The 16,254-nt window shown below is 45.7% G+C and overlaps 1 protein-coding gene and 1 long non-coding RNA gene across 5 annotated transcripts in view; one reads left to right on the top strand and one right to left on the bottom strand.

The window, feature by feature from the left end:
- Positions 1 to 10,638, bottom strand: part of LOC116568079 — a 44,147-nt gene extending 33,509 nt beyond the window's left edge. For both annotated transcript variants that reach the window (XR_004276498.1, XR_004276497.1), the window contains exon 1: positions 10,550 to 10,638. This is a non-coding gene — a long non-coding RNA (uncharacterized LOC116568079). The remainder of the gene's footprint in view (positions 1 to 10,549) is intronic.
- Positions 1 to 16,254, top strand: part of TGFBR3 (transforming growth factor beta receptor 3) — a 197,259-nt gene that overhangs the window by 133,480 nt on the left and 47,525 nt on the right. For all 3 annotated transcript variants that reach the window (XM_032303562.1, XM_032303564.1, XM_032303563.1), the window contains exon 5: positions 12,427 to 12,610. In XM_032303562.1, the coding sequence (XP_032159453.1) occupies positions 12,427 to 12,610 (184 nt within the window). The remainder of the gene's footprint in view (positions 1 to 12,426; positions 12,611 to 16,254) is intronic.

The following is a 16,254-nucleotide window of genomic DNA, read 5'->3' on the forward strand; positions in this document are numbered from 1 at the left end:
AAGCCAGTGAAATGGGTCCTGTTATTTTCCACATTTTAACATGAGGGAATCCATTTCCACAAACAGAGGTTTGTTCACTTGGTAAGTGATCAGTAAGGATCTTCTTGGTTATTATCTCCTGGTGTTCTGTTGCTAGGGGGCTAAAGTGGGGCTCTGTCCACCCAGCTCTGCTGAGTTCTTGAGTTCAGTAGCTGACTGCTCCCTGCTCCATGATAGTGGAGTAAAACAGCTCTCTAGTGGGAAAGAAAGTCTGTGGTTCTGGTGTCAGCTCTGCTTTCTACCAGCTGTGTGGCTCAGGCAGATCCTGTAGCTTCTCTGAGTGTTAATTTCCTTGTCTATAAAATGGAACTTGGATTATCGATCTTGATAAAGAGGAATTCTGTGAAGGGAATTCTAAGAACCTATTTGGAGCCATGCACTTGTAAATTTCCGTTTGTGTCCGTTGGAACCCGGGTTGGCAGATTGGATGTAACTTAAAAGAAAAAAAGAAAAATCTTTCTCGGTGAGGGATTTCCCATAAGTACTTCTGGAGGGCAAAAACAGACCGAGGATCAAGGCAAGTAATAGTAATGATGCCAGCGTTTTATTTTTTCCTGAAAAATACCCCTTACTTTTTGTTTTCCCTCCCTTTCCTTCCTTCCTTTCTCTCTCTCTCTCTTTTCTTCTCTTTTTTCTTTAAGGGAGGGAGAGAGCATGCACACGTGAGTACCAGGCTGGGGGTGCAGAGAGAGAAGGGAATCTTTTTTTTTTTTTTTTAAGATTTTATTTACTTATTTGACAGACAGAGATCACAAGTAGGCAGAGAGGCTGGCAGAGAGAGAGGGAAGCAGGCTCCCTGCTGAGCGGAGAGCCCGTCATGGGGCTCGATCCCAGGACCCTGAGATCATGACCTGAGCCGAAGGCAGAGGCTTTAACCCACTGTGCCACCCCGGCGCCCCAGGAGAAGGGAATCTTAGGCAGGGTCAATGTTGAGCCCAATGTGGGGCTTGATCTCATGACCCTGAGATCATGACCTGAGCTAAAACCAAGATTTGGACACTCAGCTGACTAAGCCACCCAGGCTCCCCTGAAAAATACCCTTTAGATGGCACATGCACTTTAAATTTGGGGTCATGCTCATCCTAAAATCTTGCTAACATTGGCGGATGAGAAAGAGTAAATTTAGGAGTCTGGAGAGCTCATTTTCTAAGACCGTTGAGGGTCCCTGTGTGGCCTGGGACTCTGCTTTGGAAAACTGTACATTATAAAGCAGCTCACGCTTCATTAATTTGCTTACTTGTGTGACTGAATCTGTGTTTCAGGTGGAGTGACATATTTTGCTTCTCTTTGTATATTCACATATACTATCATTTCTGTAACATCGCCATGGGAGATTCGAGTATTGCTTTTGTAGTGGCCCACATTCAAGTTTGTGCGTGTTTATACTCATGTGGCAGCATCTCAGAGCTTTCTTCCTGGACATGTGCAAACATGTTGGGTGTTAAGAACAGAGGGCACTTTCAGTCCTTTAGTTCTTTCTAGTTCAGCAAAAATAAAAATTAAAAGCAGAGGGTGACCGTCATGAATGTTTTGAGAAAAAGCGTTGAGTATGTTTTACGTTGTTTTAGTAGAAGAAAGTAATCTGGTTGTAGATGCAAAATAAAAAACACCCAAGAATTTTTAAATGGTTGCATGGACTTGTGTTTCTTGAATGCATGGTCGGCAGATACCATAATCACATGGTTCATGAATATGTAGCATTACAAATTATGACTGTAGGTTCTGGGCATGGAAGTTATTATTTCTTTAAAACAAACTTAAAAAAAAATTGACTCATGATATATGGTTAATAGAAAACAGGTTTCAGATCACATTTCACATCACGTGGCTTTGGAGGAAATGGGCAAGCGCAGCGCCCCCGCCCCTCCCCCCCAGGAATTGGGTAGGGAGAGCGTGTGATTTTTTTCCTCTTTCAGAGTACAGGGTTTAGTCCTCATTTGGGAGGTAAATATTTCAGTACTGCTCCAGTACTTTATGTGAGTTTGTTTTTACTGGACTTTGTGCACAAAATACACCAAAGCATAATCTCAATGCCTTTCTGTGTGGACACTGTTATGAGTCCTAGGGCCCATCTGTAGAGATCCTATTTACATATAAACCTAAATTCTAGAGAAATGCCTGTTTTACTTTATATCTTTTTTTCCTCTAGAATGGAACTAGTAAATACTTGACACGGCAGGTGTTTTGGAAATACGGATGTGTTTTTCTTTGCCTTATTTGTTGTTCTTGTTTTGCTCTATTTTTCCTAATCAGACAACTCCAAGAAGAGATTTGTCTGCACAGGGGTCAGGGGAAGGGAATAGGAATGGTAAAAGTTGGGGGGTAGGGCCAGACAGAAGTGGGAGAGGAGATGATTTTGATTGTCTACGCAGTACCCCTTGACCAATTCTAAAGTCTATAAATATGTGAAGCTAGGTGTGCAAGCAGAGCAGAGCAGCCGCAAAGAGCTAGCTAGACAGCCTCAATAGCAGGCATTCACCCGACTGATAACTCAAGCTCCAAATGGACCACAGCTGAGACATGGGGTGTGTGTTTGTGCAGTTCCTGGAACACATTTTCCTCTGAGATGTCAGCCGGCATTTCTTTATCTTTGGGGAGCTGTGGCTCCTCTGATTTCACAAGGCCTATTTCTTTCTTTTTAGATGTGCAGGAAGGTGACTCCATCCATGACTTGGCTTTACGCTCTTCTGCTGGGCTTTCCCCTCCCCCCCCCCTTTCTTTTTTCTACCCATGCAGAGGAGCGAATTCTTGCTCAATCTGTATGCAATCCTGTTCATGCTTGACAAAGATTATTTGGAATTTAAATAATATGTGTATTGAGCGCCTAGAGCGGTGATTCTCGAGTATGCCTTGGAATCATGGGGTGGTGGGAGGAAGGTTATAATGCAATTTCCTGGACCCTGCATTCCTCCCCATCCCAGAAACTGCAGGATGATTAAAGTGATCTAAGGAGCACACTTTGTGAAGTATTGGGCTTGAGGAGGCTTCCTGACAGTAGTTTACATTCTGAGAGCAGATCAAGAAGCAGATGGATAGATGGATATTATCAGTGCTTCCTTATGGTCATATTGGGAGTTCTAGAGCAGTGCTGTTCTGTAGAAATAAAATGTGAACCACGGAGGCAATTTAAAATCTTCTTTTAGTGCATTTAAAAAGGTAAAACAAATGGGGTAACTGGGTGGCTCAGTTGGTTTAGCATCTGCCTTTGGCTCAGGTCATGATCTCAGGGTCCTGGGATCAAGTTTCTCTTCGGGCTCCCTGCTCAGTGGGGAGTCCTCTTCTATCTCTGCCCTCCCCTCTCTGGTGCTTGCACAGGCTCATGCTGTCTCTCTCTCTTTCTCTCTCTCTCTCAAATAAATAAGTCTTTTAAAAAGGTAAAAGAAATAAGTGAAATTAATTGTAATGGCATATGTAATTTAGCCCAGCATAATCAAATAATATCATGTAACATGTAATCAATAAAAAAACTATTGAGATTTATTTACTTTTTTCTTGTGCCATACGACACAGTACAGTTGCTGGCGCCCTTACAACACAGGTCAGTTTCCCTAGCCATATTTCAAGTGAGCAGTGGTGGCAAGTGGCTAGCAGCCACTGTCTTGGGCAGCTGTGGAACAAGTACCGCCTGCCCCAAGCCACTGGCAGACACGTAACCGGTCATGGCCCTCCTCGTTTCTCCATTGCTTCTCTATATGAATGACTTCTGAATCCTTCTCAGTGACAGAATTTCAGAACTACCAGTTAATCAGACCTCAAGATTCATTGATTCATTAAACAAATACTTTTTTTTTTTTTTTAAGATTCTATTTATTTATTTGACAGAGAAAGACACAGCGAGAGAGGGAACACAAGCAGGGGGAGTGGCCTGAGGGACAAGTAGGCTTCCCGAGGAGCAGGGAGCCCCCAATGTGGGGCTTGATCCCGGGACCCTGGGATCATGACCCTAGCTGAAGGCAGACAGTTAATGACTAAGCCACCCATGTGCCCCAAACAAGTACTTCTTGAGTATCTTTTCTATGCACAACCCTGTCGTAGGTGCTTGGGATAGCCCCACAAACAAAGCAGATGAAGATGCCAGGCTCTGAAGGAGCTTCCCTGCTGGTGGGTGGGGATGGTCAATAAGTATAATAAATTAGTAAAGTATTTGATAGTTTGGAAGGTGACTGTTCAATCTAATAGCAGTAAGAACATGGGAAGCAGGTTTGGGCAGGGGACATCGGGATTGCTAGAGTGGAGCTGCTGGCCGGTGGGAGTGTAATTTTAAATAGGTCCCATGAGAAGGTAACAGGGAGTGGCCTTGAAGAGGGTGAGGTGAAACTTGAGGTGAGACTTCTTTATCAGGACTGTTGGCCTGGGAGCTTTCTTTGTTAGGTGAGGGCAGGGAACCGGGAAGAAGGGGACAGGACGAGGTGAGTCCTTATGGGATGGCACCATCAGCAAAGTTTCCGTCTCCCCCCTCACTGAAGACCAGACCAACTTGGGGGAGGCCCAGAGGAATACCGTGAGGCAACCCCCAGGCCTCTGAGTCAGCCACTAGGCTGAGTTAAGTGCTAAAACAGAGAGCCCCTGTTCCAGGAAAATGGTGACTGCACCCATCAGCCTGGATTTGTTCACTTTGCTTGGGATTGGGAGATAAATCTTGAGGCTTCCGTGGATCTGCTTAGGACTTTAAGAGTTAAAGCTTAAACACAGGTGTGGAAACAAAAGGGCTGGTTGCCTCTTCTGCTTTTGCTTTTTTCTTGCTCTTTTTGGACAAGGTTGTTGAATCTGATCCAGAAAAAATAATAAACTTGGCTCTCGTTGCCTAGCTGTAAGTTCTTGTCATAAAACTCCCAGCACTGGCAGATAGAGTAATGTTCTGCTCTTAAAAAAAAAAAATCTGGTAGCATAACCAGAATCGAAAATACAAATGTCATGCGTGGTTTAAGTAGGGGCGAGCATTCTGGAAGGGAGGTAGCTCCGTGTGCCTCTCAGCAGCCCAGGGGTTGTTGGGCCGTAAAGTGCTTCCTGTTTGCCCCTTTAGTAGACACTCACTTGCTAAGGATCAGGATTCTTGTAGCTCAGCGCTCCGTTCATTCCCACAGGAAGACGTTTGTCATGTCAGGGAATGTCAGAGGATTGGGTTTTAATTAGCAAGCAGGGGGAAAGTTCACTGAATTGGGGGGTGGGGGAGGGAAAGACATGGAACTACTGAATGATTTCATAATTGGTTTTTAGTTGGAGTTAATGGGTAAAAAAGCAAATCATGGGGTTTAGAGGTTGGCTAAGAGATCGTTCGGGCAGTGAGGGAAGTAAGGAGTTCGGGTTACAGGAATGAAGAAATTATGGCATATCCTTTCCTGGAAATAACAGGACTGAGTTCCATTCAACGAGCAGTTCCTGAGTCCCTGCTTTGTGCCAAGCTCTGTGCCAGGCCCGGGAGATTTAGAATGAACAGGGCGCTCTTATAGCCCTCCTGGTGTTCTTTTGTCAGTTTTGGTGATAAACAGTCACGGTTCTTGTGAGAGAGGGGCTCAACGAGAGGTGTGACAAGGCACCTGTGCCCCACTACACTCTGAGGAAAGGAGGGGAGTCTGGGAGGCTTGGGAGGAGCAGTCCAGGTGGGGAGCAGGGTGTAGAAAGACTCAGGAGCCTGAAGCAGCAGGATGTGTCTGTCACTGAGTGATCCCATATGGTGAGGAGATGGGGGAGCAATGAGGAGTGGGGCAGGCAGAGACCCTCTCTGGTCGTATGCCAGCTAAGATGCTTAATACGATCTCGCATCATCCTGTGTGGACTTTTTAGAAAGATCTCTCAGGTGCCAGGTTGGACGAAGGAGATAGGATTGGCAGCTTGGAAGATAGGAGGTGACTCTGTGATCCCTGAGGTATAGAGTGCTTGAGATAGTAGAGCCAAAAGTGAGATGGTAGCACGGTGAGTACCTACAGCTAAGGTGGAGAATGGGGGATGCAATAAATAGCATTGGAAAGTTTCTGCTGTTTTATCCAAATATAAAATTCTTGCTCTTAACATTATTTTTTTAAAACAATTCCATCGGGCTCTCTGCTCAGCAGGGAGCCTGCTTCCCCCCTCTCTCTCTCTGCCTGCTGTCTGCCTGTTTGTGATCTCTCTCTGTCAAATAAATAAATAAGATCTTAAACAAACAAACAAAAAACAATTCCATATTCACTCATGTCGGTATTTTCTTTGCAGTTGTGATTGTCTTAGAGAAAATATTTTTGGTTATCGTTATTCTCTTTACATCTATGTCCTTCCACAGACTTTAACCCAGGCCAGACTCTGTTGAGGGTACCATGCCATGAAGATGAAGCAGGGGCGGGGACACTGACCGGTGGAGGGATGACAGTGACAGACCATGTCCCCGGGCAGGTTCTAGCATGATGCCCTTAGAAATGAGATGAGGGGGCGCCTGGGTGGCTCAGTGGGTTAAGCCGCTGTCTTCAGCTCAGGTCATGATCTCAGGGTCCTGGGATCGAGTCCCGCATCGGGCTCTCTGTTCAGCAGGGAGCCTGCTTCCCTATCTCTCTCTCTCTCTCTCTGGCTGCCTCTCCGTCTACTTGTGATTTCTCTCTGTCAAATTAATAAATAAAATCTTTAAAAAAAAAAAAAAAAAGAAATGAGATGAGGACAGTTCTGGGGAGTTCCTTTGTCGATGCTGGATGACCTGTGACCCCAGTGGGTGCTTTTCAGCATGCTGGGGTCAGCATGGGGGTGTACCTGAAAGGCCACAGACCTTAGCCTGGTCTTAGTCCACCACTCAGGGATTCAGATGAAAGTATAGGAGGTACAAATATGAAATACAGCGATGTTGACAGCCAACAGAGTGAGGATTTTTATATGTTCTCCACAGACTTCGAATATGGGTCTAAGGAATAAATACAAGACTCTGTATTTATAGGAAAGAGTTACTGGTATAAGGGAGGGATGCAGAAAGCCTCGACCCAATAAAGACCTGGAGACTTAGGTCCCGCCCTGTCCTCCGTCACCTCCCTGGCATGAGCTGCTACCCTTTCTCCCCAGGATTATTACAGAAGTCTACTCCTGGCCTTGTGCTCTTGTCTCCCTTCGGTCTAGACTGGCCATAGCTGCCAGAGTAATTCTGTTAAAACATTTGTTAGTTGTTTTCATGAACCTCCAGTGGTGGCCCATCTCACCCAGACTAAACACTGTAAGTCCTTACCAGAAGGGTAAGGTTGGGTAAGGGTAAGTCAGATGGGACCTCCTAGTCTCTCTGACCCCTCTGACCTTTTCACCTACCTGTGCCCTCCCGCAACGCCCATCCCAGTGCTCTGGCCACACGAGCCTCCCCACTCGCCCTCGCCCCACCTTTACACTTGCTGCTGTCCCCGCCACAGATGTTTTCCTTCTTATATCCATCTGCAGGGCTTGCTGTCTCTCTTTTTCAGGGATTTAACTGCTCAGTGACTTCCTCAGTTGGACGTTCCCCACGACAACATTTAAACCTTCTCCTCTCCTCTTTGCACAGCACTTCTTAGGATATTGCATATTTGACTGACTTACTGTGCTCCTCTGACTTCCTTACTAGACGGTAAGCTCTACAAGGATGGGGAGTTTTGTCTGTCATCTTCTGTACTATTATCCCAGATTCTCCAGTGGCACCTGGCATAGGGGAGGCAGGTGCTCAATAAATATTTGTCACAAGTATGTTTAAAGTATAAGTTAATGAATATGAGATATCAGCAGGGTTCAGCTGATGAAAAAGCTTAATGTGATTTGGGGCCTCGTTAAGAGTCCACATATAGGTAGAAAGAGAGGTATGTTGAATTAGCTCAGATGATTATGGAGGCTGGCAAGTCCCCAAATCCTCAGGGTCTGCCTCAATTTGAATCTAAAGGCCAGCAGGCTACTGTAGAAGCAGGAAGAGCTGTGTCCGAGTCTGAAGGAGATGAGCTTGTCAGGCAGGAGATTTTCTCTTACTCAGGGAGGGGCCAGGCCTTCAACTGATTGGAGGCCCACACTTGATAGGAGGGGTAGGCTGTTTTACTCAGTCTACTGATGTAAATATAATACCATGCACAGACACCCTCACGGAAATACTCAGAATCACGTTTGACCAATACTCTGGTCACCTTGTCAGGCTGACACAGAATTAACCATCACAATTCCTTTGTCGGACCACACCCCAAACCCCAAGTCTTGTCCCAGACACTGTGTTTCGGAGAATATGCTGGTAAAGCTTTGAGAACCACAGTATCTGGGGAGTTGTTGAGGGGGCTGGAAATAGCACCCTGAAGAACCAAATTCGTGATCGGGGTCAGAGGACATCTTCCAACATTTGAAGGCTGGTCTCAGGGAGAGAAGAGGAAGGAGTTCTTGGTCTGGAAGGCAGAGCTCTGACACGTGGGCCTAAGGCAAAGCTTACAGATAGAACAGAAATCTGCCTTGGGAGCTGGTGAGGTCTTCTTTCTGGCAGGATTGGTGCAGAGGCCAGCTGTGACCAGGAGTCAGAAGTCTCCTGTTCTGGTCTTGCTCCAGTGCTGACTCTCTGACCTTGGGTAGGCCCACAGCTTCTCAGAGGTTTCTTCTTCTCTGCTGTGGAAATCATAGTGGCCTCGCTCACAGGTCGTCCAAGGATCAGATGGAAATAACATTACCTTCTAAAGCTCAGTGGGGGTTGGGGGAGGCCTTTGTTGGCGTCCAGCTTTGGCTGAGCCAGGAGAGTGGGTGGTCAGGAGTGCTGACTAACCCCTTGCCATAGCAGAAAATTTCCACTGACCTGTAGTCAGGGACACTTCACTGCCTCTGGCAGCTTTGCTTTCTTCTCCTTGGAATGTGCCTGAGGAGTGGCAGTTCACTCCTTCTCCAAATTCCTCAGCCGTGAGTGTATAAGCCAAGTTGCTGCTGGCCCCAGGAGAACACAGACCTGAGCTGGGTTGACGGTACTTGAGGGGATCAGCCAGGAGTTGGCCATGCCATCAGATTGCTTTTCTGTGACTTGAGCATACATTTCGAAGTTGCTCCCTATTTCTTCTCTTACTGACATGGTAGAGCCCACCTTCCTCTCTGAAGGAATGCATTCTCTGTAAAATGCTTAATACTTAAGTGCTTTATTTTATAGCTGTCCTGTGATGAGCACAAAAGAGAGGCGCATTCAAGGTGCCTGCCTAAACATTCAGAACTGTGCTGGCAGAGGGACAAAAGCCTTTGCACTGTTGTGGGTTTTTCTCAGTAACAGGCTTGAAAAAAATGACTTTTCATCACAAGTCCTTTAGCCTCCATTAGCACAAGTGCTTCTTGGTGGAAAGAAGGTTTTGCTACAGTGCTTAAGTCATAAAAACCAGATAAACTCTGGAGTTCAGTGTTGGTGAGTAGCTAAGCCTTGGAGTATTTAGACGAAAGTTGGCAGGTAAACGGTTCGGGAAATTTTTCTTAGGCATTGTCCAAACAAGGGTAAAGCTAAACTGTCCCCACTGGTTTTGCTTGTATATAACTGGCATCAGGACATTTAGCAAATGTCATTATCACACCTCGGAGCACTTCATGGAGCCTGATAGTAGGTGTGTAGGAGGGGTAACTACATAGTTAGAGGTCATCATCTATGTCCAGCTTAGCAATGATTAGTTCTCAGCTTCCCGGGCCAGTACAAACGGGGAAGCTTCTCTTATTCTTTATTAAGTACTAGACAGCCCAGCTTCTAGCATAGAGAGGGCTATTGATTTGGGGATCCAATCTGGGGATCCAGTAGATGTTTGAATGTTACTAATGTGCAGTCAGTTCATAGACCAGCATTTCTCAGTCACAGTACTGTTGACATTTTGACTAATTCTTTTTTTCCCCTCTTTTAAAGATCTTATTTATTCATGAGAGAGAGAGAGAGAGAGAGAGCGCACACTAGCAGGGGGAGAGGCAGGCAGAGGGAGAAGCAGACTCCTTACTGGGCTGGGAGCCCAAGGCAGGGCTTGATCCCAAGACCTGGAGATCATGACCTGAGCTGAAGGCAGATGCTTAATCATCTGAGCCACCCAGGCGCCCCCATTTTGGCTAATTCTTGATTGTGGGGGCTGCAGTTGTAGAATGGGGGGCAGGGATGCTGAGGAGCACCCTGGCCTCTGTTCACTAGACAGCCTCTCCTCCCAGTTGTGACAATGAAAAAATGTTTCCAGACATTTCCAAAAGTCCCCAGGGGGACAGAAATCACTCCATTTAAGAACCACTGGTATAGAGGAAGCTGCAAGGTACCCACACTGCCCCTGACCTATAATAACGCTTTTCAAACTATGGATCACTCAGTACCAAGTAAGGCAGGGCTTCTCCACCATGGCTGAGCTTGGGAATCCCGCAGGGGCCCTTAAGATATTCCAATGTCTGAGTCCCATCCCTAAGATTCTAATTGGTCTGGGGTGTGGCCTGGACCTCAGGATATTCCGAAGCTCTTAAATGCTTCTACTTCTCAGCCAAGAGTGAGACCATAGCATCAGTAGATCATGGAATCAATCTGGTGAAGAACTTCTTTGCTGGCATTTAAAAAAATACAGTAGTGCCCGCTTACCTGCTGTTTTACTTTCCATGGTTTCTTTGATTGGTGGTCAGCTGCGGTCTAGAAGCAGACAGTCCTCCTGACATATTGTCGGGAGGTCACTGGTAACCTAACACTGCATCACAATGCCTGTGTCATTGGCCTCACTTCATCTCCTCATGTAGGAATTTTTTAAAAAGATTTATTTATTTATTTTAGTGGGAGAGAGAGAGCGAGCTCACATGCAGGGGCAGGGGCAGAGGGAGAGAGAGAACTATCTCAAGCAGCCTCCCAATGAGCATGGAGCCCAACATGGGGTTTGATCTCATGACCCTGAAGTCATGACCTGAGCTGAAATCAAGAGTCAGACACTTTACCAGCTGAGCCACTGAGGAGTCCCTCCTCACGTAAGCATTTCATAATCTAACATCATCACAAGAAGAAGGGTGAATATAGTACAATAAGATGTTTTGAAGAAGACCACATTCACTTAACTTTTATTTACAACATATTGTTTTAATTCCTCTGTTTTATTACTAATTATTATTAATATCTTACTGTGTGTCAATTATAAATTAAACTTTATTATAGGTATGTATGTGTAGGAAAAAACATGGTGTACATAGGGTTCAGTACTGTCTCTGGTTTCAGGAATCCACTGGGGATCTTGGAAGGTGTGCACCACAGATAAGGGGAGACTACTGTACATACATATAATTGAATAGAAACTGTTAAGGCCAGCACCATAGTTAGGATAAGTACCATTTTGTATGTACATTCAGCTTGAAAACACTGCTGTAAGCGATAGAACCATAAGCAAAATTTCTGCTCTCACCCTGCCTTTGGTTGGTTATTTATAATCAGAAACTGTTGTACTTTTTGTTAGTGGTAAATTGTTAATGTGAAATTTAACACATTTATAGTTGTGTGACTTGGGAATTTATGAACATTTTTGCTGACAATTTGAGGTTTCACCCTGACATTCATAAAATCATTTATTTTTGCAAATGCTAGCCAGTAAAGAATGACATGCATATTTTCGCCAACTAAATTTGATTACAGTGCAGCAACGAGATGATAATTTTCCTCCTTTGTATGTGTTAATTATATATACCATGATGTGCTAGGTCAGCAGTTGTCTAAATACATCAAGCAAGAATGTGGTATTTGCATAAATCATCCTGAAAGTTGTACTGGGATCAGTCCAGCAGCCTCTTGACTTCATTATCTGTGGGGATTTGGGGGTCTTCAAAATAAACGGTAGCATACATGGATCTCACTCACTTCTAGGAAGCAGTGTAATGTGGTAGAAGACTGGTAGTCTCCAGTCATTCTTTTTTTATCTCCGTGTTCAAGAGAACGTAAACCAAAGGGGGATTCTTGCTGTGTCTCCGTGGTGGTTGACTTTTGGTAGATGCTGTGGTCATGGACGACCTGAAAGTCAAGTTTACCTGCTAGCAGGACTTCGGATTGCTTGTCCTGATCTTGAAGGCCACTACAAACCCATGACAGCACCCATCAAGGCTTTCCACTTGACTTGAAACCCATTACTTGAAATCACTTCAATGTAGATATCAGAAAAAAACAGCAATGATCATTCACAATGCAATCTGTGGTCTCTCATCACAGAGTTCTTTGAAAATTCTTAGGGACATCCTGCATCATTGGTAGCTTTGTTGTTTCCTGGGAGAAGTAGCCTTGGGACTGTTTTCTTGAATCAGCTCCTGAAAAAAATAAAGATGATCGGCCTGTGTAACAAAGAGAAGAAGATGGATCGACAAATACCCATTGGTTGATAAGTGCTCTCTTTAATTATGATTCAGCTCCCCGTGACTGCTCCACAATAAATATGTTTCTCAATTCTATTCTATTCTATTCTATTCTATTCTGTTCTGTTCTGTTTCCTCTAGGTGTCTCAGGGTTCCACAGTCCAGTTTTCATCAGGAAACTTCTCCTTGTCAGCAGAAACAGAAGAAAGGAGCTTCCCCCATGGAAACGAACATCTGTTAAATTGGGCTCGAAAGGAGTACGGAGCAGTTACTTCATTCACTGAACTCAAGATAGCAAGAAACATTTATATTAAAGTGGGAGAAGGTAAATTTTATGTGGTTTCAATTAATGACTGATTTATGACGCTCAGTTGTTTTCTTTTCAGAGACCAGGTGGTTAGGGCAAGGAATCCTAGAATTACAGAATGTTGGAGCTGGCAGGGACCCGGGAGATCATTGGGCCTACTCCCCTCATGCTCCCTCCTTCTCTTTTTTTCCTTCTGAGGAAACAGGCCTGGTAACAGCCAAGTAGGAAATGGGGAATAACATGGGTGAGAGAGGAGGTTGCGGTGTAGGGTTTAGAAGACATCCATGCACAGAAGTCAGAGTAACTGAAGGGTGAGAATCTGAGGTGAGGGAAAGGAGGTGATTGCCAATGGAAAGGAGGAGTTGCCGGAAGAAGTTAGGGCACCTCCTTACCTGTTAACCTGCAAACATTGGAAGCCAATGTTAGTTTATGGTCTCGAAACATTGGTTAGATTTTGGACAATAGCAGAGGGAAAGTGTTTGAATATATTTTTAAAACTTACACCAGTTACAAGGACAAAATTACTGGAGAAAGGACCTGTGTGGCCCTGATAAGAGATGGTCCATTTTTAATTTCCTTGCCTTGCCGAGGGATATAAATATCTGGTCAGTCAGCTTGAAGGCCCGTTTTTAAAAATAACTTCTTTCATCATTATTTTTAGTTGAGCGTATTTGGAGCCCCCCTGAGTTACTAGAAATAACAGCTCTCGTGAATGAGTTCTTGCAGTCAGGTGATGATGTGAAAACCGCATGTCTTGTCTTCCGCGTCCATCTGCTTTCTGTTGAGTTCAACAGCACGTGTCACCCCTTTCACAGGCTACATGACAGCATAGCACGGGTTATGGAGTGCTTGTTCATGGCCCGTTCTTATACTTGGGCTGTGTGACAGGTGCAGGAAAGGAGGACACTGATGTTAGAGTGTGTGCCGTGTGCAGAAGCCACAACATGGCTGCAACAGGTGCCTTTCCCATGGACCCCACTTAACCTCGCCAGTAATCTTAGGAGTAAACCATTATTTCCACCATTTTACAGAGGGGTTAGTGGTGGGTGAAGCTAGCTTGCTCAAATCCACATTATTAGCCAGGGGCGAAGCCAGAATTCAAACCCAGGTTTCCTGACTCCTGAGTCAAATGCTTGTTTCCTGATGCCGTATATTAAGTCTTAGCCAAGTAAGCGCATCCTAAAAATGCAAGTAGGCACCCAGATGGGAAGATTTGTTTCGCAGAGAGAAGAATTTTAGATGTATGTTGGGTTCAAAAGTTGAAGTTTGTTCTGGACTCTGAGTGGGGGGTCAGGTAGCTTATAGAAGTGAAGTTCCATTTGGAACAAAATGAAGAACCTCTTTTAACAAAGGTTCTAAGCCACACACCCCCCTACAGTGGTCTGCATTTCTGAAGCAGAACTCGAGTAGCATCAAAGAATGCTGATTACCCAGAATTTGTTAGAATAAGAAAAGGTATTACAGTAACATTTAGAATGTTGACCTGTTCTCTTGACAGTGCATGAACTTTTATGCGTAGCTGTTGCCTGCCTTGAAAGTGAGGGATTAAGTGATGTCCCCAGGGCCACATGCTGAGTCAGGGAAGAACTTAAAGGACATGGTGTCTAGTCCAGTAAAAACCAGTGACTCCTTAATAACCCCTTTGGAGCCCCTGAAACTTGATTCCAGCCACCAGCTGGGTAGGATTCCCTGGTAGACAGCATGGAGAAGAGCATTTGGGGGAAATGAGGGTCCTTGGTTGGGTTGGTGGACCACAAGGTGATGTTGTCTATTACCATGGATCAGGCTCCACTGAGCGGGACTCATGAGTCTGCTCCCCAGAACCTGACCTGCCTCTACCAAGCTTGAATCCAGGGATCGCAGCCCATGAGCCTCCTCTTGCTGTATCCCCAGTGGCATTTTCATCACCTGGGAACTTGTTAGAAATGCCAATTCTTGGGCCCACCGAAGACCAACCTGATTGAAAACTCTGGGAGTGGGGTCCAGCCATCTGAGTTTTAACAAGCATGTCTGATGATTCAGATACATGCTAATATTGGAGAACTGTGACTATAACCTGCATACCTAGAGTGGAAGAATTGAGGAGTTTTAGTTCTTATCCCAGCTGTGAAACTTCAAGCAACCCTCTGATTTCCCACTTAAGCCTTACTTTCCACAGGAGGAAAATGAGGAGTTTACATTACCACCCCCCACCCCCCCACCCTACCCCCCCCCCCCCCATTCTCAGAGGATATCATTCTAGGTTGCAAAGTTATTTGTCAGTCCTTTCCTAAAATACAAATACGCATGTGACTCCCCCCCCACCGCCCCAAAACTTGCCAGGTTTCTACCGGGGGATTCCCCTTTGTGGTTTCCTTTCTGCTTGGCAGTTGGTCTAAGTTTTGATGCCAGGCGTGCAGAAGGTTGTTCAGGGGAAAAAGAACTCATATATAGACATGTACACACAACAGAAAGTGATTAGCTTATTCAGCTTAGCGACAATGGCCTCTGGGTCTTGAGCCCTTAATAACACAACTTTTTTTTTTTTTTTTTTTTAATTTATTTATTTATTTATTTGACAGACAGAAGTCACAAGCAGGCAGAGAGGCAGGCAGAGAGAGAGGAAGGGAAGCAGGCTTCGCTGCGGAGCAGAGAGCCCGATGCGGGGCTCGATCCCAGGACCCTGGGATCATGACCTGAGCCGAAGGCAGAGGCTTTAACCCACTGAGCCACCCAGGCACCCCAATAACACAACTTTTAAACAAACTTTTCTTAGTAGCTTTGGAGGGTCACATTGTACGTGAGTTTTTTTGTCATTTGTCTCCAATCTCACATCATTGTTTGTCCATTCAGGAAACCTATGCCTTGTGCTTGCTGTACGCCAGGTGCAATCCGGGCACACCTGTGGACTGGACGGAGTGATAGGCCAGAGTCCCAGGAGGGTCCTAGTCTCCTGAGTTGACTAGCTTGTCCCTGACCCATACACATCCCCTCGGAGTCTTGATTCCATTTCAGTCTTGCCACCCAGTATCATTTTCCGTCCTGTGATCTGGGGGAGGCATTCGCAGGCCTGCAGTGGCACAGTGTGCATTCCTCATCTGTTCATCTGGCAAAACCCTCAGCAGATGCCGCCGGGACTGGCAAGGGGAGACTGCTCCAGCCGCTGGAGTCAGTGGAGCCAGGGGGTCTGTAGGGAGGCATGAAGGGTGAAGAGCCTGCCTGCTCCTCTGGTCCCATCTGGTCCAGGCCTGGTGCTGAGGGCGCCACGGTTCCTGGAGCCGGGATGCCACCATGTGTGCTGTGGACCTCGGCCCAAGGGAGGTGACGCAGGCTTGGTGGGGGTTGAGAGCAGGGCAGCATCAGCCCAATCTGGGGACCTCCTGGGCTGACCCCTTTCTCTGGAGTGAAACTTGCCTGTGAATTTGAACCCCAGCATCCTGTCCCTTAAATGAAAGAGGCAGAAGTTTGTTTCATTAAAGTGCCAGGGCTCTGATTAATTACCCCTTCTGAAAAAAAGTCTGCTACACCTAGAACTTCCCTGACACTGGTCCCAGCTGTCATCCTGCCAGCAGTTTCAAGTTCTGTTTAAACATTTAAACCGCTGGCTGGAAATCCCATCAAGCACAGTGCTGTGTGAACGGCATGTGCCGTTGCGGGACTATCTTCAGACTCTGGGTACTTGT

Source organism: Mustela erminea, chromosome 10 (genome assembly GCF_009829155.1).
Source record: "Mustela erminea isolate mMusErm1 chromosome 10, mMusErm1.Pri, whole genome shotgun sequence".
In the NCBI taxonomy this organism is placed as follows: Eukaryota; Metazoa; Chordata; class Mammalia; order Carnivora; family Mustelidae; genus Mustela; species Mustela erminea.